Here is a 22,884-nt window from a genome sequence, read left to right as displayed (position 1 = left end):
TTCTCTAGGGCGTGCGGCCGACTGCAGACGCGGACTCACGAGCCGCCCACTGGCAACTGCCGCCCCCTGGCGGTCGTGCCGGGGAGAGCGCGCTGCCCCGGGGCCGCGGGGAGGAGGGCGGGGCTCAGACACCGCCCACGGCCCCGGGCGTCCCGGGGAGCGCGGGCCGCCAGGGTGGAGGGCTGGAGGGAAAGGGGCAGGATGCACGGGAGCAGGCGAAGGAAAAATGAAAGCGGAGAAAGGAGCGAAGGCGAGGAGGGTAAGTGTGGGACCTTGAACTCTGGAGAGGCCCCGGGCCACTTAGAAACCAGCCAAAAGCTGCTGGGCTGAGGGTGCTGGGGTGTCTTGGGAAAGCGGGTGCCGTCCGTCTCAGGCAACTGCGGAGTCTGGGCCCCAGCAAGGGGTCTGCCGCCGCACTGCAAGCGGCTCTCAGGCTCGGAGTCCTGGTGCCGGCGGGGGGCTCTCACCCCTTGACCCCCTCCGGTGGTTGTGTGCATCTGCATAGCTGCTCACCTGTTTGCCGTCCAGCCTGCCCCAGTCCAGCAGCCTCTGGCAGCTGGAGGCCCACAGGCCCTGCCCCTCCTGCCCCTTCCCCGGCTCCGAGCTGCAGGATGCGGTCGAGAGGAAGCGAGGCCTCGGCTCCGAGTCATTCTGGGGTTTCCAAAGAGCTTCTTGCAGAGGGCACCGACAGGGCACGTCTGGGCCACTAAGAATGATCTCACTCTTCTCGGCAGGCCCGGAGCAAGGGGCAAGAGACTGGCAGGGAGGCAAGGCGAGCCTCATCCTCCGCTGGGCCTGAGGGCCCGAGGGTGCTTGCGTCAGCACAGGACCGGGACAGCCCCGGCTGCCAGCGGGAGAGGTCTAGGGCAGGCCCCAGGAGAAGCCTGTGCGCGGGCTTGGTAGCCTCTTGCAATTTGCCTCTTCCTGTCCCTCCATTGCCTGGGCCAGTCAGTCCCCGGGGAGTGGCCGCTTCCTGCGCCCAGGACACCTTCCCAGCTCTGGGGAAGCCCTGCCCAAACCTGTTCAGATCTGCGCTCAGAGGGCCTGGAGTAGCAGCCCGAGGAAGGTAGACACATTATACTTGACCCCTTTGCTTTTTTAATTAAGTAATCAAAAGTGTGCAAATTGGAAGGTTCCACATAAAAACTGGGATTTCCAGCTTTTGTTTTTAAAATAGAAGGTTTTTTTTCTTGTGACAACAGTTGCAGCGATGGTCTCCTTGAGACCGAGGCTGCAGGCTTTGCATCTGCCATTCTTTGCATCCTACTCTTTGGGGCTCTCTCCCTCCCCAGCCACACACACCAAGGCCAGGTGCCAGCCGCGACAGACACCACCATGTTGGAACACCAGAATTCTTACGCCTGACACTCCTCTCTCCCTCACTTTATGTGTTTGATCCTTTCTGTGTTTGAAGTTTTTCAACCACAGGTTTAGAACTATGGAATCAGAAGATCTACCTTCCAACCACACGCTAGTCACTTCCTGTTTGGTTTTAACCCAACTGTTTAGCTTCTCCCGGTCTCAGTTTACTTGTCTGCAAATGAAGATTATAGTATTGCTGCAAACTTCAACCTACAAACTGAGGTTTGCAAGGTGTACACCACTTTCTTTCGAATCAATCTGATTTTGTCCTGGGCCCTGCTGTAATGGCAAAAAATCCCATTTCCGCATGCAGAATCCTGAGCCCCTGCCTCAGGGCTGGCATCCTGGTCACTAGTCCCCTGGGCCTCTTGTTTTCTGGGGCTCCTGCTGCCCGGGCATATGCAGTGCAAGAACCTGTCCAGGCCAGAACCCCCGGGCCCAGCGCCCCAACTCCCACCCTGCTCCCGAGGGCACGGCAGGCTGCGGCGCTCCGGGCTCCTTCCGCTCTGGACTCGCTCTAATTCCTTTCCCGTTCCCAGGCCACCTCACTCTTCACCTGGCCCACAAAGCCACACTCCTGCCCTTGCTCCTTAGAACCCCTGGCATTGTAGGTGCAGAGCTGAGGCCTTCCGGAAGCTTCTGCTTCTGACCCAGAGCAACAGGAGGGGTGCAACCGTGGGGAAAGGGATACAAATCAGTATTTCAACAAATGATCCCAGAGCCTTCCACCTTGGCCCTTTTCCCGTCTTACACACCTTCCCGGGCGGTCTCATCCAGTCTGGAGCTGCCGCTCTGTGCTGGCTACCAAGCGCCTTCTCCAGCCTGCCTTGTGCTTTGAGCCCCCAGCCAGACTGCTCACTGGACAGGACCATTAGTGTCCAAAGGTGAATACACCCCACACTGAACTCTGAAGCTAGAAACCCAGGAGCCCCCACCTCCTCTGCCTCCCTCCCTGCCTCATCTTTGGTCAGTCACAGAGCCAGGCCTTTGACTCACTGTCTTCCCCCCCACCCCCGACCCTTCCCTGGCGCCACACGGTGAGTTTAGGCCCCATCCCTCCTTGCCTGGATTATGGACTCCCCAGGGGGTTTCTGGTTCCAAACTCCCCACACCAAAGTGATCTTACATGTGAGTTTGCCCACCTCCTGATTGATAGTTTTCAGTATTGTGTGATGGTTAATTTTATGGGACAGTTTAGCTAGGCCCATCGTACCCAGCTATTTGGTCAAATGTTATTCTAGATGTTTCTGTGAAGGAATATTTTAAATGAGATTAACATATAAATGATAGCAGTCTCTGAGTAGAGCAGATTACTTTCCATTTTGTGGTGGGCCTCATCCAGTCAGTTGATGGCTTTAACAGAAAAACGGCAGACCTCCTCTGATGAAGAGGGGATGCTGCAGGCAGGCTGCCTTTGGACTCAAAGTGCCACCCATCCCTGGGTCTCCCTCCTGCCGGCCCAGCCTGCAGCTTTGTGGTTTGTCAGCCTTCCAGTAGCATGAACCACTTCCTTAAATTTCTCTTCTCTTTCCATTCTCTCTTCCTCCTGTTCTGTTTCTCTGGTGGAGCCTGACTAATACAAGTGGTGTCTCCTTAATTTCAGGATAAAAATCTTAAGTCCTTACATCCTTACCTAGCTAGCCTAAGCAGTTCTTCAGTCAGCTTAGCTCATATAGTCCCTTTGTACAAATTTTAAAAGCCACAGTCTCTAGACAGATGCCACGCTGCCCAGGGCATACAGCTTGGCGGGTGGAGCGCAGTTGCACCCTCCCTTTTGCTATAGTGCACAACTTGGACAACAGCCCAGAGCAACCGTGCCTCTCACGGGCCCTGCTTGACACTGGCCTCGTCGCTCTCCCATCTCCCGCTCTTCCCTCATGTCCCAGCTCCCCACAGCTCCTAGAAGCCACTGCGCTCTTTGCCGATATGCTTGTGCACATCCTGTCCCTGCAGCGGGGTTGTGCCTCCCCAGTCCCCCTGGCCCTGCCTCCCCGCGCCCGGCTTCGGGTCAGTCGCCGCTCTCCCGGCCCCAGGGACCTCACTTCACGGATACTCTGGCTGGGCGATGACCTGTCTCGCTCGGGGAAGCCCCCCCCCAGGGAAGGAACTTGAACTCTGATCCGCGTGCTGGGCGCTAGTGGGGGCCGGAGGCGAGCTCGGGGAGCGAGTGCGGCCGGGCCAGGGCCAGAGCGCGGAGGCACGGACGGGCGGTAGGGGGCGGTCACCTGGCGCGGGCTCCCTCGCCCTTCCCCGCCCGAGTTCCGCCGCCCGGGCTGCCGGGGAGGCGACGCCGGCTCGCCCCGCGCGGGAGCTCCGCGGCCGGCCGCCGGCGCAGCCCTGGGGGGGGCGCCGCGCCCTCCGCCTCCGCGTTCGGCCCCCCACCGGGGTCTCCGGGAGTGCAAACTGCCCCGGTCGGGCCGGAGCGCGCGGATTTGAGGCGGCCCTCGGCCGGCGGGGAGCCGCCTCCCGCCTGGGCTGCGGCACCGGCCGCGCGGGGGGGGTCCCGCCACGCGGGCGTTCGGGAGCGGGGGGCGGGCACAGCCTCGCCGCTCCGGCTGGCGTCCCCGCGGGACGGCCGCCCTGCGGGCGCCCCGGCGCCCCAACCCGCGGACCCGCGCCGGCCCTGGGCTGGGGACCCCGGACCGCTTCCGGCGTCTGTCCCCTCTTTCCTCTGGGCCTTGGTATGCCCCAGGGGACAGATGTCTGGGGATCTTTAACATTTGGGATGCTGCAAATGTCGAAGTTAAATGAAATGCCTCCCGGGAGGGGAGGCCGGGGGGCGGGCCGGGCAGGGAGGGGGTGGCCCGGACGGACAGGTCCCAGCGCCGCGGGGCAGGCGCGGGGGCCGGCGGGCGGCGCCGGAGCTCCGCGGGACAGGTAAGGGGCAGCTCGGGGCCGCGGCGCGGGCGGACCGCGGCGATCGAGCCCCGGGACCCGCCGCCTTCGGCCTTGGCGGAGGGAGTGGGGTAGTTTCCCAAGGGGGCGGGAGCTCCGCGTTCCTACCGAAAAAGCGCCTCTCCGACTCCTCAGCCTTTCTCCCGGGACCTGCCCCACGCCCGTGGACCCCCTGCCCAGGCTCCGGGAAGCCAGAAAGCAGAGACAAAAGGAGCAAAGCCTTGGGCCGCCTGGATGCGGAGGGCGCGTGGGGGAGGGGCGCAGGGCGGACCGGACAAAGGGGCTTTTTAGGGAAAGCCTGGAGGTCTGATTTCAGGGCGCATTCCAGCTGGCGTGGGGTTCCCCCGTCCCAGCGCACCCCACCGTCGCTGCTGGAGGCGAGCGCCTTCGCCAGTGGGAAGCGGGGAGAGGGGAGAAAGAACTGGGCCCCATCTCCCGCCCTCGGTGGCCGGGAGGGTCCCGGGCTATGTCCCTTCTTTTTCCGCGTCTGGCTCCGGCGGCGAACCACTGATGCGTTCATTCATTTGGCGGAAGTTGAGGAAGGCTTCTGTCCTCTGCGGGGCGCTGGTGGGGACGTGGGGATGGGAGGGGAGGCCCTTGCTTTAAAGAACTTCCAGTCCCCAGGAGAAATTTAGGGAACTTTAAAAAATACAGGAGAGTGGATGGCTGCAGGGCATGGAAGACTTTTCTGATTCAGACCTTTTCCTTAGGAAGTGAAAAGCCCAAAGAGATGCAGTTTTTCTCTTTCAAAGATGGAATTCCAAGTACTCCACTAATATGCATGGAAACCTCTTCCGCCCCAGCTGGTGGCCTTGGTGGTGATGCTCTGGGGTTTGGGGCTGGGGCATCCGTCAGTTCCCCCACCTAGACTGGCTGGGAGCGGGGTGCGGAGCCCCAGGTTCCCTTGGCAGGCTGCGTGGAATAACTGGGCAGACAGTGCTATCGATGGGTCTGGGGGCGTCTTTGGAGAATTGGTTGGCCAGTCCCATTCCGAACCTCAGATTCTGCTGGGTGGGGAGCGATGTGCCCCTCTGGGGGAGCAAGGAGTCTCTGAGAATTCTGGAGGATCAGGGCGCTGAGTTCACCTCTGTACTTCTCTCCCGTGAACTCAGTGGGGGATTACCTGAGGGGCTCTTTCACCGGGTCCCTGGGCACCAGAGCATCTGTGGATAGAATTCAGAGGGACTGGACCTTAGATGGGAAAAAACAATCTTTGTTTTACATCAGCCTTTAGCAGCAATTTGGCATTGCCTAAGGTCGGAGGCCACTGGTGGTACCTGCAACTTGGTCACTCGTGGGACCTGCGGGGAGTGTCCCGTCCCACTGCAGCTGGTGTCACTGGCTCAGAGTATTGTCACACATACAACCTGTGTGAGATTACCCACTGCAAATCCTGTTTAATGTGGATAATGAAGAAGCATATATATTACTATGTTTTCTCTTTTTAGAATGGTATTTCAGTGTGATTGGCTCTTTGAGTGATTCCCTTTATTTTATGCATTAAGAAATATGCTATGAGCTGATTCTAGAAACTTCCATCACTCCCACCAGGTGCTGGGGGATGGGCAAGGTGGAGGAAGGGTGCCAGTTACGCAGTCCTGTTTGTCCCCGGAAGAATGGGGCAAACGCATGGGGGTTGGGGAGAGAAGAGCTGCTGCTGGTTCTTAGGGAGACCCAGGGCGGGCTCCTCACCACGGAGGGGGGCTGCCCCTGTTGGGGCCCCAGCCTCAGCCTGGGGAGAGGAGGAGGTGGTCAGCCTGGAGGAGCTCTGGGGCTTGCACTGTTTGGAGAGAGGGTGTGTGCAGGAATGTGAAGGTGAGCTGGGTGTGTGGAGGGGTGCTGGCGAAGGGGATGGGGCACAGCTCTGCTCTGCAGAGCATGACAGGAGCAGACCTCTGCCATTGCCCCTGTATGCAGAGTCAGCTGAGAGTTAGGGGGTCGTTTGGGGCAGGGGGAGGAAAGCAGAGATATGTTGGGGCCCAGGAGCTCAGAGAGAATGGGTGTGGTAGGAGGATCAGAGAGTGGGGGAACCAGAGGTGGTGGGGTAAAGCCTCAAGGGGGACAGCCCTTAATCTGCAGCGTATCTCTGTGTCCCCCGGTCTGGGGGGACCGGCTCTTGCTCCCTCCAGTGAAAGAGGGTGAATTCTAGGTAGTTTTTGGTTTATTGAAGGTCAGTGGGGTGGGAGGCCTGGAGGCTTACTTTTGTAGGGAACAATTTCCATTTTGGTCACTGGTCCCGTGTGTTTGGGGAGTAGGCTGAGAGCCCGAGGTCACAGGGGCCCTCCCATGGAGTAGGGGATGGGACTGGGGTTCAGGTCAGCACTCCACGGACCCTGTTGAGGGATAGATATAAGCAATACCCAGGCCGTGATGATCCCTGGGGGAAATGACTGGGATAAAACGAGAACAGCATGGCGGCCTTCTTTGGGGCCCTAGGACCTCCGTATATGGAGTTCCAGGGTCACTGCCTTGCCTGAAGTTTTTAAAAATCTGGTTTGGGGGAAGACTAAGCTCAGGCCTTGGTCTCCATTTCAGATTCTGGGACAAGCAATGACCTATCCTGGTTAGTTTGTAAATTTCTTGCTGGTGATCCCCAAGGACAGTGGACCTTCACCCTGCTTCCAGGGGACGTGCATGCCTCAAGTTCTGGGAAGGGACGCCCAGGGGTGGGAAGGCGCTCATGCAGCTTACAGCTCAGCACGTTACCGAGGGGCCCTTGAAGCCATGACCCCTGTGGCCCTGGGGGTCTTCCGTGGGGAGCCCCCTTTTCTCCCTGCTCCCTCTCTCTGCTCCCGGAAGTGTGGAGGCCCAGGGCAGGAGCTGCCTCCCTGCGCCCGCAGGATTACTTCAGGGAAGGACTTGCTCACCTGCTCCTCCCCTCTGACTCAAGTCACAACAAGTAACCTGCTCTGGGCCGGCAGGCAGCCTGGGAGGGGCAGCGGGCGGCAGGCGGGGCCAGAGGCAGGGGCGGCCATCAGAGTGTGGCTGGGGAGCCAGGTCAGAGCGAGCACTGGAGGCCGGGGACCCCGGGAGACAGCACGTGGTGCCCCTCAGCCCCCTGACCTGGGAAAGGGGCTGTTTCCCGGACTCCTGGACTAACACCTAGAAGCAGGTGAGGGCAGGACAGGGTGGAGCAGGTCTTTGGGGCCAAAGGTCAGGAGTGGGGGGAGCCCTCCCACAGTGGCTGTCACCCCACCCCTTCTCCTCGGGTCTGGGGCACAGAGATAATGGGGGCAGGCCCTGGTGAGGAGCCCATCGCTATTGTTCTCAGGCTTCAGTTTCCACGGGCGAAGGGGAAAGCAGGTTGGAGAGAGGCCCAGCACCTGGCTTTGGGGGTCCCTTTGTGATGGAGGCGGGTCCCCAGTGGCTCAGGCTGAGGGACGGCGCATTGGTGGTTCCCATCTTCCCTCTAGGCCCCTTCCTCCTCCTGTCCCCTCTTCTGGGGACATTCAATGGGGTGGACCGCTTCTTAGGGCCCTGTTTGGGGCTAGGGTCTGCAGGGCAGGGAGGATTCCTGTGCTGGGAAGAGGGGGTGGCTGTTCCCTGAACTGTCTTTATCTGAAAGTATTGTCTGAAACACCCGAGAGAGGCGTCCTGTCCTCCCGGGTGAACGTGGGGTCTGAGCAGAGCCTCTGGGCTCTGGGGCAGGGTCCCCAGGGTGGGCGGCCAAGGTGTGGCGGACGAGGTAGACCACTACACGTCTGTGGGGTTCCTGCACAGCCTGACTTTGTCCAAGAGGTCCAGGTTCAGATGGGAGCTGGCAAGGGCCTTCCTCTGCCAGGCCTGACCTGTGCCTGCGAGGAAGCCCAGCTTGAACACGGGTAGCAGCAGAGCCCTCACTGGTTTCAGGTCCTGTTCTCTTTGCCCTGCTCGGGGGCGCGTTCGCCCAGAGCACACCCAGCGTCCGGTGGAGACCACTGAAAGCCTGTGCCTCCCTCTTGCCCTGGCAGGGGGTGCTGGAGAAGACAAGGTGTGCCCCACCCCTCTGGCCCTGTGGCCCCCACTTGGCAAGTCAAGGAGCCCCTGAGAAGCAGGGGCTGAGTGGTCACAACTTCCCAAGTCACCTCCTTAGTTGTTAATGATTAAATAGCAAGTGTGACTAATTAATGGCTTCCCCTCCCACATCACCTCCTCCCTCATCAGAAGCAAAACCTCACTGCTTCCAGGCCCTGACTGGGCCCTGCCTCTGGCCGAGGTGGGTGGATGGGGGGTCCGTGGCTGCCAGGGTGGGTGCACGGCAGGGCTGGGCGGTGGGAGGAGGTGTGGGCTGCCTGCTCTGTCCTGCCCTGCCCCTGTCCTGATCAGGGTTGGAGGGACGGACTGGGGAGCTAACTCATCCGAAGTGAGCCCCGAACACACGGCCAGTCTCTCTTATGCATGTTTGCAAAGGCCCCATGTACACTTTTTTAAATATCTACCATCCATTCTCTAGAATTCCTTGGAGAATAGATTCCAAAGTGCCGGTCCGTGTTGTTTTCATGGGTGTCTGGAGCTGCTGTCGCCCATGGCCCTCTGGTGGGCCGCGTTGTTGGGGGGGGTCTGTAAAAGGTGCCCTTCTAGAGGTGCTCCTGGGGACATGGCTGCCAGAGTGCCCTCTCTCGGCCTCACCTTATGCTCAGCTTTCACAGGCCCGCTTTTCTCCCCTGCTGGCGGGGCGGGTGGAGGAGATGTGGCAGCCCCTCCTCCCGCCGCAGCCCTGGGACCCGAGGAGGCAGGATAAGCTCCAGACAGAAACTCCGAAGGACTTTTGGGTGGTTGCTCAATGGGCTGACTCAGCGAGGAGGTGGCTGGTCTGTCCTTCCAGACCGCCTGCCTGGCTCCGCCTGCCCCCTCACCCCTGCTCCAGCCAGCAGCTGCCAGGCGCTGGCCCCTGGGACCCTGACCAGGGGTGTGGGCTTGGAAAGGAGAGGGGGACAAGCTGCAGGTGGTGTTTTAGTGCCTGGAGGGGCCAACACACAGCTGGGATTGTACCCGGGCCACCCAAGTGCTCTCGGGCCCCAGGGAAGCAGAGGAGGGTGTCGGCCCCCCAACTCCCAGCAGCCTGACCCTCCCCCCGGCTCCCGCCCCTGACCTGTCCTGGCTGTGGGGCAGGGATCTGGCCCACTCCCCCTGAGGAGTCTCATGGGTGTAGTTGGTGGTCCAGGAGGTGTTCTGGGGCCTTGGGACAGCTCTCTGGCACCTGCCTTCAGATGAACACCTGGGTGAATACCTTGAGCTTTGGGGCCCAGAGCAGAGCCTCGCCCCCTGGGTGGTGGGATGGGCCTCCTGCCTCTGACTCTCAGGCTGAGGACAGGCCGCAGGCCCACCATCCTTCCTGCTTCCCTTGCCTCCTGGCTCCGCCCTCCCACCCATTTTTCTCCTCTCCTTGTCTTCCTCTTTCCTGTCCTTTTCCTTGATGTCCTTCTCCTGCATTGCAGTGGCCCCTGTGGCCCCCCCGTGCTGTCATCCCCGTTGGGCCTAGAGACCTCTGTCTAGGAGGGAGGCGTTGGGGGCCCAGGGAGGCCTCCCCAGAGCAGCACCCCCAGCCTGGTCCTCGCTTCCATTCCCTCTGCCCTCAGACGTCTGATTCTGAAGCTGTTTGGAACCAAGGGCTGTTTGTTACACGTAACTTTTTTTATTGTTCTCTTGGAAGCTGGGGAAACTCCAGGCCACCTACGCAGTCTGGCCCAGGGTGGGAACGGGGCCACCCCATCCTGCTCTGTGCCCCCTCCTCCCGGGAGTCCACCATGGAGAGTAAGGATGAGGCCAGCGACACTGACAGCGGCATCATCCTGCAGTCTGGTGAGTGGCTCGGGAGGCCCACCGCCTGGGCCCCCAGCCCTGACTCCCTGAGACCCCAGCCCCAGGGCCGGCCAGGCAGAGGTGCCCAAGGGCTAGGGTGGGGGCAGGGTGGGAGGCCCAGGCCAGGCCTGGGGGTGGGGGTACTGGAGGCCCGGGAGTTTCCCTTCCTGGAAGGCGCTGGCCTGCGGGTTTGATCCTATCTGGGGCAAGTCTAGTGTCACCTTTGGCCCCGGTGATGACCTATCTGTGTGGTGTAGAGGTCCTGTCTCACTGGCCGGCTGGAGCCTGTGGGCCTAGTCTGGCCTCTTCCTGATGCAGAACAAGAGGAAAGGCACGTGTGTGTGCATGACAGGAAGGAGGAGAACGGAGTGGGGAGAAGCTGATGGTCGAGGGCAGAGCGGTGCTTGGAAAGGAGGAGTTGTGCCCGCCTTCCGCCCAGGGCAGCGGGGAGGTGTGATGTTCGTGGTCCCCACACCGGCCACAGCAGCTGGCCTGCCATCCGGGCAGGCACGAGGCAGTGTGCATGTGTGCGAGAGCGTGAGGGCGCGCTCCGCTGGGGGTGGTCCCCGAGCACCTGCGAGAAGGCTCGGCTCCCCTGAGAGAGCTCCCTGCTGCTCCCCAGGCCCCGACAGCCCGGTGTCCCCGGTGAAGGAGCTGACGCATGCTGTGCGCAAGCAGCAGAGGGCCCTGGAAGAGCGGCTGGAGGCCTGCCTGGAGGAGCTGCGGAGACTCTGCCTGAGGGAGGCGGTGAGAGCCGTGCAGACTTGGGGTTCACCTGGAGCCACATTTTGGGGTGTTGGTGCTGAGGGGCACTTGGCTCCTGGGAGAATTCTGGAAATCAGACAGGGATTTGGTGCTCAGAGTCCCTGTGTGTGCAGCGTTTGCCCTCAGGGAGGGGGCGAGCTAGACCTGGGGTGTGAAGTGGGCACGGGGTAAGGGGCTGCAGGGGGGCTGAGCCGCTGGGGGTGGGGATCGGGACCAGGGTCAACAGGGGCCCGCAGGAGGTGAGCAGGAGGTTTGAGGGAAAAGAGGACGGCCTGCTGCCCGTGCGCCACAGGTGCTGTGAGGCACCCCTGGGTGGTGGCCCGGACGGGGTGGGCAGGGGCCTGGGTCAGGCCGCTGGGCAGTGGACGGGGCCCTGCCTGACCTCGCCTCCATGCAGGAGCTGACGGGTGCCTTGCCGGAGGAGTACCCCCTCAGGCCAGGGGAGAAGGCCCCCAAGGTCCGCCGCAGGGTCGGCGCCGCCTACAGACTGGACGAGCGGGCCTTGCACCCGGAGGTGAGCTGAGCGCGGCGGGAAGCCTCCCTCACTCCCCAGAGGCCGGGCGAGGCCCCGCCCCCGGAGGGAGGGCTGCCAAGGCCCAGGGCCTCCGCCACGCCCGGGAAGAGGGCTCGGCTGGCGTGGGCAAGGGGCACCCGGAAAGGCGTGCCACCGGGACCCGGGACCCGGCAGCTCTAGGGAGGACGCCGGGCTTGGCCTTGCCTGTCCTCAGTGGGCAGATCAGTGCATTGCTCGGCCGCCGGCCCGGAGAGGCACCGGCCTGCTCAGACAGGTTACTCCGGCCCCCGGCTGTCCCCCCGCCCGGAGCGCCGGGTCCCTTTCCCGTGGAGCGGAAGGCGGCACGCTTCCCGGGCTCGCCTGCGCAGCCCTGTGGGCTCGGGCACGGACGTGTCCCGCTCGGGTCCCGCCCTGCTGGGCTCCTCGTGCGGGCGGGTCCGCTTGCCGCCCTCCGGCGACGGGCTCCCGGGGCGCTCCCCGCACCGCCTCCGCCGCGGGCTTGGGGCCGAGGCGCTTCCCGGTGCCGAGGCCCGCCGCTCACCCCGCCGCCCCGCGGCAGGACCCCCTGGGCGGCCTGGAGCGCGAGCTGGCCCTGCAGCTGCAGATCGCAGAGGCGGCCCGGAGGCTGTGCCGCGAGGAGAACATCGGCCGGCAGGCCCGGCGCCAGCGGAAGCGAGCGGTGCTGCAGGAGGAGCAGCGGCTGCGGGAGCTGCAGCGCTGCCTGGGTGAGCGGCGGCGCAGCAGCGGGCCCCCTCCCGCCGCCCTGCCCCTGGGCCGAGGTGAGCCAGCCGCGCATCCCCGTCGGGCCCCGCCGGCCTCCCGCATCCGCGCGCGCCGCCACGCCACCCCGTTTGCCCCCGGTTAGCCGCCTGCGCGCCCCTCTCCGCTTTGATGCTCCAAATTGGCTGCCAAATTGACATCAGTGTGTCCAGCCCGGGTTACCTCCCAACAAGGGCTTCTGAGCCCTTCGGTGTGGCCGCTCTTATTTCTCCTGACCCAGGTCAGGCTTGAGCCCTCCCTCCCGGCCCCCAGGGCGCCCCGGCCCCGGCTCACTCGGCTCCAGGCCTTCCGTGGGTCCCAGCTCCCCGGGGCCACGGCTGTCAGAGCCGGAGTGGGGGCTGGGGCGGGGCCCTGGGGCAGGACTGGACTCCGAGGCCTAGGGGCGGCGTGTGGAGACCCGTCTGCTGTTCCCACACCCTCGGGCTCCTGCCCCTGCCCCCTGGCTTGGCTGTTTGAACATCTGTATAGAACCCCGTGGCTGTGGCCCACCCTTGGGTGGGCAGTCATGGCAGCACGGGTCCTGTGCTCCCATATCCCCTCTAATTTAGGGCAGAAAGGGTATGACCAGAGACCTCCCAGTCACCTCCAGTAGCCATGAGTAGAGGGGGAGGGGGGAGGGGGCCCCATGTGACAGCCGACCCGGTGAACACAGGAGATGGTGGGCCCGACTCAGGGTCAGATGGCCGGGCTTCTCGGTTCGGCTGGCTCTGTCTGGCCTGGCCGCAGGGCAGCACCCAGGTCTCCAGGGCTCTGCTGGGAAGAAAACTCCCCATCCTCCCTCTACTTCGGACAAGGCCCCCCGGATTGTCCTCCCCGCGAAAGGCAGCTGCCGCCTGGGGCATGAAGGTCCCCAAGGGCTCACTCCCTCTGGGCCCCTGTCCAAGCAGGCTCAGCACCCCCTGTGTGTCCTGCAGCCTCATCTGCCCACAGGTCTGCTCATGCGGGGGTGCTGTGGGGGTGTCACTCTGCTGCCGCCATTGCAACCGATGACGCTTCGTGTTGGGGGTGGGGAGCAGCAGGCCAGGACATGCCTGGGGCTTTGGGTAGCCCTTTGGGCCAGGTAGGAGACTGAGCAAGCTTCTGAAACCTCGGGGCACTCAGCCCAGGGGAAGGGAGAGCTGGGGCTTTTCACTCTCCAAACCAGAAAGACCCTGCTCTCTCCACCTTCAGACCCTGACTGCTGGGGACCTGGGTCCTGGGTTCTAATGTTCCTCCCAGGAGCACAGGAGGGGGCAGTTCTAGGCAGGTAATGCCTGTTCTCTGGCTCCTCTGCCCAGCGCTGCTCTCCCTGGGAGGAAGTAGAGAGGGATTAATAATTAGTAGCCAAAAGTGTGTTGAAATAAAAAGGGGGAATAAAGCAAACAAGTGAACCAAAAATAAAACAAGAAATTACTTTCCCAAGTTGAATAAGCCTTGTGTGGGGACCACCCTGTCCCCTTGGCCTCCACATGAGGCTTATTTAGTTTGGGAAAGTAATTATGCCAGGGGAGAGTAATTAGTACTCTGCAGGTAGCAGGGAGCAGTCAGGTGTTGAACTAATTTACAACAGTGAACCTGATGAGAAATACCCACATCACACACCTCTAATGCAACAGGTGCTCAGAACACGTTTGTTGACTGACAACGCCTGCCTTTAGTAATGCTGTCCGGTAGAATTTCCGCAGTGATGGGGATGTCCTATATCTGTGCTGTCCAGTATGGTGACCACTAGCCAGGTGGGGCTGCTGAGCATTTGAGATGTGCCTGGTGTGACCAAGGGACTCAATGTTCAGTTCTGCCTCATTTTAGTTAATATAGCCCCATGCGGCTAGTGGCTGCCATGATGGGTGCTCAGAGTTCATATAATCCTGGTTGTTGCCCCTCCATCTGGGGTGTCCTGGGCCCCAGTGAGGAGGAGCCGGGGCTTGGCAGGGGCCCTGTGGCCAAGGCAGTGAGCAGCCCCCAGGATCTGCTTGCATTTGGCTGATGTGCCCAGTGCACACCCTACCTCTGCCAGGGCAGGGGGTCTCCAGATGCCCCTCTTTGGGTTGTACTTTCTTGGCCCTCTAAACTCTGATCTGCTTGTTTTCATGGAGATTAGGGAAGGTGGGGAATGATGGTTTTCTTCCCAGGCCATATATTCAAGCCAAAACATAAACTAACTCCAGTTCGTCATTGGGTCATGAGAGTAACAGCCCCGCAGCTGCTTCAACTTGACCTTTGTGAAAAAGAAAACACTTTATTCTCCAGGTTTTTGTAAAATATCAGAGGCAGGAAGCCAGAACTGGATGAGAGGGTGTCTCCTCAATTGAACCCCAAAGTAAAGGTTAGAGAGCGCCAAGCCGAACACGGGCTGGCCGGCTCCTGGGGAGGTGGTCCAGCCCCTTGCGCAGTATTTAAGCTCTCAAGGTTTAAGAACTGCTTTGGGTAAAATTGTATTTCATTTAAGTTGCAGAGCAAAGGCTGACAAGCTTTTATAAAGGCCCAGATAGTGAATATTTTAGGCTTTGTGGGCCATATGGCCTCTGTCACAGTGACCCAACTCTACCATTTTAGCACAAGAGCAGCCAGACATTATGTAAACAAATCTGTACTTTCAATAAAACTTTATTTATAAAAACATTTAACCAGATTTGGCCCACAGGACTGTAGTTTGCCAATCCCTGTTATAAAGGATTTTAAGATGGCTAGAATTGTTTACTTAGAAGCTTCTGGGTCCTGCCCCGTGCATTAGATGCCAGCTAATAGGAGAGCTGATAAATGGTGGTGGTGAAAGGCCAGACTCTGGTCAGCCTGTCTGGGAGTGAACTCTGACCCAACCGCCTCTCTGCAGATCCACCTAAGCCGTGTTGTCAGCTCCCCGAAGCCTTAGTTTCCTCAGCTGGTCTGCAGACATGGTAATAGTATTCACCTTACAGGGTTGTTCTGAGGAGCACATGAATTAGCATATGTTAAGTGCTTAGAAAAGCACTGGCACAGTAGAAATATCAGCTAATATTAATTTTCCCTCATCTTTGACAGTTGAAAATGTTTTGTGAGTTCCATCCTGGTCACTTAGGTATATCCTCAAAATCGGAAGGTCTCGGTTTGTCCGAGGACGATGCAAATAGAAGTTCCTCTGGCTTCCTGGGTGAGAGAAGGTGCTGTCCCAGGCAGCAACACCACACCCCTTCCTGTGGGTGGCTTCCCGTATCACCCACTGGGGAACCTTCCTTATCCAGCCGGCCAGACCCTCAGTTGCTTTGGCCCCACGACCCCGCAGCTCAGTGCCCCGCGCAGCACTGCTCTTGGTGCTGGTAACGTAATGTCGGACTGACCCAATTTGGAATCCTTTGGGTGCAGCTGCACTTGGGGTATCAGAAGACTATAGAAATTATCAGAGTTCTTTTCATCCCAAGGCCTTTCCACCATGACTCTTTGCCCGTCCTTTCACTGCCAGGAAACCCTGCCAGAGGAAGCCCTGGCTTTTTTTTGACAGGTGGGGAAACTGAGGCCCACAGCATTGGAACAGACTATTCAAACTGGAGAGGCTAATGGCAGGGCCAGGATGAACATCAGGTCTCCTGTCTCCTTACTCCTAACTAATGAACTTTTTTCTACTTGGAGGTAGTAAATTCACAGCCAGGATAGTACTTAGCATGCAGTTGGCATTTCCTGATAAGGGATGCCATCAGGAAGGGGCGGGGCAGGCCTGGGCTGCTGTCACTGCTGGTTTCCGGCTCTGCGGGTGACATCCTCTCCTGCTGTCCCCTTTGGCTTTCCCAGAGCTCAGTGCCTCGGATGACAGCTCCCTGTCGGATGGCCTGCTCCTGGAGGAAGGTGAGAGGGCGGCTTGGGGACGGTTGTCAGGGCTGGGCTCCCACAGCAAGACTCTGGGGCTCTGGCGGAGGTTACTGATGGTTCAAATGGGAACAGGCCTTCAGTGAGCTAGTGAAGGCGGGCGTGCCAGGCTGGCGGGGTCTCCACTCCTACCTGATTCTGATTTCTACGTGCCTCCTGCACTTCTCAGCTGACGGTGGAGATACACTGACCCTTTCCCATTCTGGAAGCTCCCTCATTTTACAGAAAAGGGAAAAGTGAATTCTAGCAGAAAGCATGGGCCCCAGGCATCCCTGCCTTAGCCCTGGGCTTGATTCCAGGATGCACCTGTCAGAGCCTAAGAGCCCTCTGGCCACAGTCATTCCCCTTTGACAAGATGGCAGACTGGGGGAGGTTCATAGATTGGCCATAGATAAGAGAACCCGGTTTTCAAACACTAAGGGTTGTAAGGGTCAAGCAGACCAGGAGGGTGGCACAGTCCCACCGAGGGAGCCCCCAGGCCAGTAGAGACACAGTGCACATGGGCACCACACGAAGAACAGAAGGCAAACAGGTCAGCTGCAGACATAGTGCCTGGAGCAAAGGTTGGTTAGAAGGTGGATTAATGAGAACCAAGGGGAGTCAGTCTGGTGGGTGGCGGTGGGGGAGGGTCCTTGAAGGAGACAGGTATAAAATAGAGAGCTGTGAGGGGAGACGTAAATCCCAAAGGAAAAGAAAATATTTTTGAGCATCTGGGGCTGGAGCCACGGTTGGAGTAGCTGGACCAGCGGCCACAGGCAGGCACAGGCCATGGGTTTCTGTGGGATCCACCCCCTGGCCACCGCCCTCAGCCCGGATTTCTTTACCCCTGCAGAGGAGTCCCAGGTAGCAAAGCCTCCCCCAGAGGGTCCAGCTCCGCCTCCCCGGCCTCTCCCGCCCCAGAGCCTTGAGGGGCTGCAGCCAGCAGGACCTGAGGTGGGGGGCCTGGAGCGGGCCCCCATCCAGAACAGCCCCTGGAAGGAGACCAGCCTGGACCAGCCCTACGAGAAGCCCAGGAGGTCTTCTGAACCCAATAGCGAGTCCAGGTCAGGGTGCGGAGGAGGAGGGCCGGGAGCAGGTGGGAGCTGCGCTGGGGGTCGGGGGCACGGACAGGGCAAGGCCTGGAAGACTGCCCCTCTCCTGAGCTGTGTGATGGTGGGGGGTGGGGGCCCCTTTCCACTGCGCCCCCCCCTCCTCTGCCCCACCTGAGCCCCTGAATGGAGGCATTCCTGCCACTCACTAGTCTCTGATCCTTCTGCAGCAGCCCGGCCACCACACCACAGGAGGGGCCCAGTGCCTCCAGCCTGTGGCTGCTGGAGCCTGCCTCCTACCACGTGGTTCCCATCCGCGGTGTTCCTGGCCAGTGGCAGGGCCGCACCAGTGCCCCAGCCACCCCTGAGATGCAGGGGAGGAGGGGGCAGTCGCAGTCTCTGAGGTAAGAGGCCCCAGGGATGCAGGGGGAGGTGAACCCGCCATGGAGAGGAGAGTAGTGGCTTCTAGGGCATAGGTGGGACACCAGTAGTGACGCATGACTAGTGCCAGGGCTTCTCAGGATCCCTCCTTGGGGTACATCTTAATAGAGGCCGCACCACGACCAACCAAGCCAGAGGCAGGTCATTTGGGAAGCACGTTTTCTTCCAGAGACTCCAGCTTCACATTTGTACAACCTGATTCAAGTTTCCTTGCTTGCTGTATCTCATGGCAAGAGAGTATGTATCTTTGTAGACACTTTTGTGATTGTGATAGTTTCACTGCTGATCACTGACAATGGACAGGTGACTTTTTCAATAGATGTGCAGTGATTCTCATGATTTGTGGTAGTTTTCTGTCCAGTAAGGTCACCACAAACACTGAATTAGAGAATATTGAGCCATCGCTCCTAGAAGAAATACAGGGCTAGGCTCCTGAGAGCTTCTGATCCCAGCATTTTTGTCAGCTGATCAAAGCACAGCCTTACTGTATTTTTGGTTTAAAGACACCTTATTTAATATATATCACTGTTTCCTCAACCTTGAACTCATGGCCAGTAGCTCTCATACAACTCATGCCCCAGTGAAGCCCATCTAATACCTATTTTCTCCATAAGGCACTCTTACAGCCTTCCGTGCTTAGGACTCCAGGCCACCCTACAGTCCTATGCTTTGGGGCCCTTCTAAGCAGTGCAGTCACAAACAGAAAGCACAAAAATATGAAAAGTGCAACATTAAATAGACTGGAAAGGATGCTTGCTTATAATAAGACCTGGAACAGGAAGACAAAGCCTGGCCTCGTTCAGTCTCAGCTGGGCACATGCCTCCTGGCAACTAAGAATTCTCACCATTCTGCACATGTCTGCACATAACCACGAAAGTCTGTGAGTACTGATTTTGAAGTTAGAAACAAGTTTTAGCTGTGGTATAATTTGCACATACAGAATCTGCAAATAATGAGAATCAATTATATGTTACTTTCCAAGTCCCTGCTACTTGGTAATACTTTAAGGGACCAAGTTAGGACAGGCGGTTAGCTACACCACACAAAAGCCCTGGGCACCATCAAGGCACCCCTGGGTTCTCCTGTCAGTTGAATGTGTCAGTTTGAATGTGCCTGTCCGGCAGGCAGCTCTGGACTGGGTGCAGCTTAGGACAACCACTCTCAATTTTATATTTTTCATATTGCCAGGGCCATTTTACAAACAGCACCTTTGTGCAAATCAGTGAAAGGTGCCACTTCTGGGCAGGCCCCACCCCATGATTAACAGAGTGGGGGCTGGATTTCAGCCCTGCTGGCCCTGGGCTGGCACCCCTGTGGAGGGCCGACCTGCATGCAGCCACAGTGTGTTACTTGACAGGGCTACTTCACAAAATGCCACAGACTGGGTGGCTTAAATGACAGAAATGATTGTCTCACGGTCTGGCGGCTGGAAGTCCAAGATCCAGGTGTGGGCAGGGCTGGTTTCTCCCGAGGCCTCGCTCCTTGGCTTGTAGGCGGGAGTCTTCTCCCTTCCCCGTGGTCCTGCCTTTATGCATGCAGCTTTGATATGGGACAATGTCTACCCGAGCTGATTCTGTGCATGTAATGCCTCTGAACACAGGGTACCTAACATGGCTGAAAATAGCGACATGGATGTAGCATACTTCATACAAACCCAACGTGTGAATGGGAGCAGGCGGATGTGTATGTGCGGGGCAATGTGTTGAATGGCGGGGGCAGCCGCAGGCCTCCTGTTTCTTAGGAGAGGTGCGCGACCCCAGCCCCTCCGCTCACCTCCTTTCCCTGCGGCGTCTGGGCCTCCCACACTCAGCGCGTCTCCCTCCCCACAGGGTGGACCCCTCGCGCCTGGGTCCCGAGGGCCGAGGTCGCAGCGCCTTCCCCCGCCGCCGCCCCACCCACTACACGGTGACCGTGCCCGACTCCTGTTTCCCGGCTGCGCGGCCGCCGCTGCCGCGGCCCGCCTACCACTCCTGCTCGGAAGACAGCGGCTCGGACGTGTCCAGCGTGTCCCACGCCCCCTCGCCGGGCCGCAGCAGCCCCGACGTCTCCTTCCTGCGGCCGTTGCGCCCGCCCGAGCCGCCCGCGCCCCGCGGCGCCTGCAGGGAGGCGGCGGCGCGGGGCCCCCGGCTGCTGCTGCGCGCCGGCTTCGCGGCGCCCGAGTGGGGGCTGAGCCCCGCGGTGCTGGGCGCCGCCCTGGAGGCCGAGGGCGCGGCGCTGCTGCTGCCCCGGCGGGCGCCCCCCGCCGGCCGCCTGGCGCGGACGCCCTCCCTGAAGGACGGCCCGGGCGGCCGCGCGCTCAGCAGGGCCGCCGTCTCCGAGGAGCTCAAGTCCTGGCACGAGCGCGCCCGCCTCCGCAGCGCCCGCCCGCACTCGCTGGACCGCCACGGCGCCTTCCGCGTGCGGAGCCTGCCGCCCGGGAGGGAGGGCTGCGGCCGCGCCCTGGCGCCCCGCGCGCAGGTAGGCCCCCCGAGGCTCAGCAGGGCCCCAGCGGCGGGGGGCTGCAGGCCTGGCGGGGCTCCTCCGCCGTGGACGGCGCTGCTGAATGCGGCCTGCCCTGCCAGCTCGGGAGCAGGGGGCCCACACACCCGGTGGACACTGTCCTCCAAGGCAGCCGGCGCGGCCCCTCCTGGCTCCGCAGATAATCCACAAAGCGGATGAGCCTCTAGCCGTAATCCGAAATCCAATCCAAATTAACCCGCCCCATTTCCCGACTTGAGGGCCCAGGACGAAGGGAGAGCCTGGAAGTGTGGTTGCCTGCCCGCGATCGCCTGTGCGCCCACCTCCTCCGTCACCGAGGTTAAGTGCACAGACCCTAGGTTAGACTTCCGGTTCACACCTCAGCCCTGCTACTCACGAGCAGTCTGATTGGGCAGGTTAATTAACTCCTCTGAGGCTGTTACTCCCGCTGTAAAATGGGGATAGTAAGGTACCTATCTTACTATATATTAGGGCCAATAAGAACTTAAAGTAAAAAAACTAGAGCAATACGTCAAAGCACGAGGTCGGTGGTACTGCCCCCGGGAGGCAGGGTGCAGTGCAGAGGCCAGGAACCCGGGTGTGGAGCAGCTTACAGGATAGAGCATTCTGACACAAGGTAGGGTGGCCCAGGTTCTTTGTTCTGCAAGTGGGGACAGCATGCGTGAGTCCTTGCTTTATGCTCCCTCCCTGGTACAGACGTCTCTGCAGGGGCTGTGCTCCTGACTTACCAACAGGCTGCTGCTTTGAGACCCACGATTCCCAGCAGGCCCAGCTGCATGTCCCTCCCCCGCCCGCCAGTTCTCTGGGCTGGCAGTGCCCTGGCCCAGGCCCAGGCCGCACCCTCCAGCTGACATGCTTGGACCTGTTCTTGGCCCAGGCCCAGCCCATCCCGACCTGCCAGACAGGGAGGGTGATGAGACGTGAGCCCTGGGAGAGGGTGGGGGAGGAAGTCAGGGTGCCTGTCACACCCCAAAGAAAGCGGGAGTGGAAAATATAGATAAAAGGTGACCCCTGGGGTGAAGAGCCTCCTGGGAGGCCCGGGCTGAGGGTCGGCCTTGCTGCTGCCAGTCATCATCCTTAAGGGACAAGGAGAGTGTAGCTGTGCTTGCTGTCTGGGAACCCCCACCGGGCTTGCTCACAGCCTCTCCTTCCTTCCTGACCCGGCAGGTGCCCACCGTGTGTGTGCTCCGGAGGTCGCCTGAGGGGGTCCCTGTGCAAGTCTTTGTACCTGAGAACGGAGAGATCATCAGCCAGGTGTAACCAAGGCCCGGGGTCATAACCCCATGCCCCAAAGGCCTCTGCCCAGCTCTTGGGAAAGACTGTTCCACGGCGGGGCTGGGCGAGAACTCCCAGCCTGGCTGCCCTCAGCTGCCTCATCCCCATCGCAGGTCGATGATCCGGAGCTGAGACTTTTGTTTTTTTACCAGTTTGTATTCAGAAGCCCTTGGCCTGAGGATTTCTATTTGTGGTTGGTCCTTAAGATCCCTGTAATATGATAATACTTCATCCCTCGGAGACCAGTCTACTGGCCCTGAGGCCTGGCCTGTCGGACTTACAGCATCTGTCTCCTTATGCCAGACAAGCAGCAGGTGATGGACGAAGCAGGGCCACGTGGGGCTTCCTCACACACCCCCTGCCCTGGTCTGAGGACTCCCCTGGAGAACGGCTCCTGGCCCTCCCGTCTCTGCAGCTGGAGGCTGGCCATGGAACACTCATGCCCGCTGCTCTGCATTTCCTGGCTCTCGGGGTCCGTAGTGGTGCCTGGACAGGGGAAGAATCCCCTTCCCCCTTTATAACGTGCTCTGTGATGCACACACCGGGTGGTAGGCTAAGGTCAGTATATCCTGATGGAGTCTCATCTTCCTGGACCAGCTATCTTGCTGACCCCATCAGCCCCCAGTAGGGCCCCCAGGCCCCGCATGCTTTCCATGTTCTGTGCCCTGGGCACTCCAGCATCTGCCCAGACCTCTAGGCCTTGAGTGTGAGGCCTCACCAGATCGGGACATCAGGAGGGCTGACCTGTGGTGCTGGTTGGGGGAGACCGGCTGCCTCTTACCACCTTCTCTGGGCATCGAGAGGGCTTGCCATCCTACTGCTCTGTGAAGTCTTCTCATCATAGTCCTCAAAACCACTGTCTTACAAATATTTTGGGGAAGGCACCACTTGTAGGAGGGATGGGCAGGTCCTGGCTCCTCTATCCCCCCCCCCCCAGCTGTGCTTCTGCTCTGAGCCTGGATTTCCTTGAAAGAGGGCAAGTCCCTATCTTGACAAACATGGGACTACTCGTAAGGGTGTTAACTGACTGTCCCCGCTGCTGAGACCTGAGCTGCCTGGAAGCCATCCATGCTGCGACCGTCTGAGAGACCCCAGGTTCCTGGCCTGGGGCCTCCCCTGCTGCCAGGTCAGGCACCCAGTTAGGGGCCCTGCTTCAACAAGAGGGCAGCTGACTTGAGGCTGGGAAGGGTCAGGGAGAGCTGAGTCCTGGTCTGTCCATGCAGAGCCCTTTCCTGTCCGAGTGCCCTGCACTTGGATGGAGACTACGAATACAGCTTAGGATTCCAAGAACCCTGACACCTGACCCAGAAGAGGCCCAGCTCTCCCCACCGGCTAGACAGCACAGGGGTGCTGCGGGAAGGGCAGCCAGAGCCTCCCCCCACTGACGGGGTCAGTGCTCCCCCTTTTATGTCCGAATGCCCTACTTTGGATGCTGTTGTCTTCCAGTTTGTCCCAAGCCCTTTTCCCCAGGGTGTACCACCTGTCTCCCCTCCCAGGGTCCTCCCGGGAGCCCAGAGCTGCTCAGCCTGCTCCGCCCACACACCCGAGTGTCCCGTATGCTAACTTATTGGTCCTCTGTGATGCCCGGTGCAGTTGCGAAGTGGCTTGTGCTCAGCTCCGGGGCTGGAACTGTGGGTTTTAGAGCCAAATACTTCAATAAAGTCTGTTCTTTGTGGTTGGCCAAGCTGATGAAGGATTTGTCCATGCCAGCTCATTCTCTGCCCAGCCCCCAGGATGCCGGGCTC

The 22,884-nt window shown here is 60.2% G+C and overlaps 1 protein-coding gene and 1 long non-coding RNA gene across 7 annotated transcripts; one reads left to right on the top strand and one right to left on the bottom strand.

Moving 5' to 3' along the window:
- Positions 1–2,574: 2,574 nt before the first annotated feature.
- LOC130684988 (uncharacterized) lies at positions 2,575–3,843 on the bottom strand. Its single transcript, XR_008999464.1, has 2 exons — positions 3,588–3,843; positions 2,575–2,931 (listed from the first exon to the last, which is right to left on the bottom strand). It is a non-coding gene; the product is annotated as an uncharacterized LOC130684988 (long non-coding RNA).
- A 68-nt stretch (positions 3,844–3,911) lies between these two features.
- INAVA (innate immunity activator) lies at positions 3,912–22,823 on the top strand. Of its 6 annotated transcripts, XR_005029671.2 has the most exons (11): positions 4,088–4,239; positions 9,890–10,038; positions 10,661–10,785; positions 11,201–11,317; positions 11,877–12,096; positions 15,842–15,895; positions 16,749–16,959; positions 17,175–17,348; positions 19,216–19,843; positions 21,032–21,332; positions 21,443–22,823. XR_005029671.2 is itself a non-coding variant. In XM_036909475.2 (10 exons), exons 2-10 carry the CDS (start codon positions 9,984–9,986, stop codon positions 21,122–21,124), a joined length of 1,677 nt encoding a protein of 558 aa, XP_036765370.2. In that variant the 5' UTR covers positions 3,912–4,043; positions 9,890–9,983; the 3' UTR covers positions 21,125–22,823. The 6 variants fall into 6 exon arrangements, 5 of the variants coding, with proteins under 5 accessions (XP_036765370.2, XP_036765367.2, XP_036765369.2 ...); XM_036909475.2 differs by lacking the exon at positions 4,088–4,239 and adding an exon at positions 3,912–4,043 and having other exon boundaries at positions 21,032–22,823; XM_036909472.2 differs by having other exon boundaries at positions 21,032–22,823.
- The last annotated feature ends 61 nt before the right edge of the window (positions 22,824–22,884 follow it).

The sequence above is a fragment of the Manis pentadactyla genome, chromosome 9 (genome assembly GCF_030020395.1).
Source record: "Manis pentadactyla isolate mManPen7 chromosome 9, mManPen7.hap1, whole genome shotgun sequence".
Taxonomy (NCBI): Eukaryota; Metazoa; Chordata; class Mammalia; order Pholidota; family Manidae; genus Manis; species Manis pentadactyla.
Note: the sequence above shows the minus strand (reverse complement) of the source record. Positions and strands in the feature narration are given on the sequence as shown.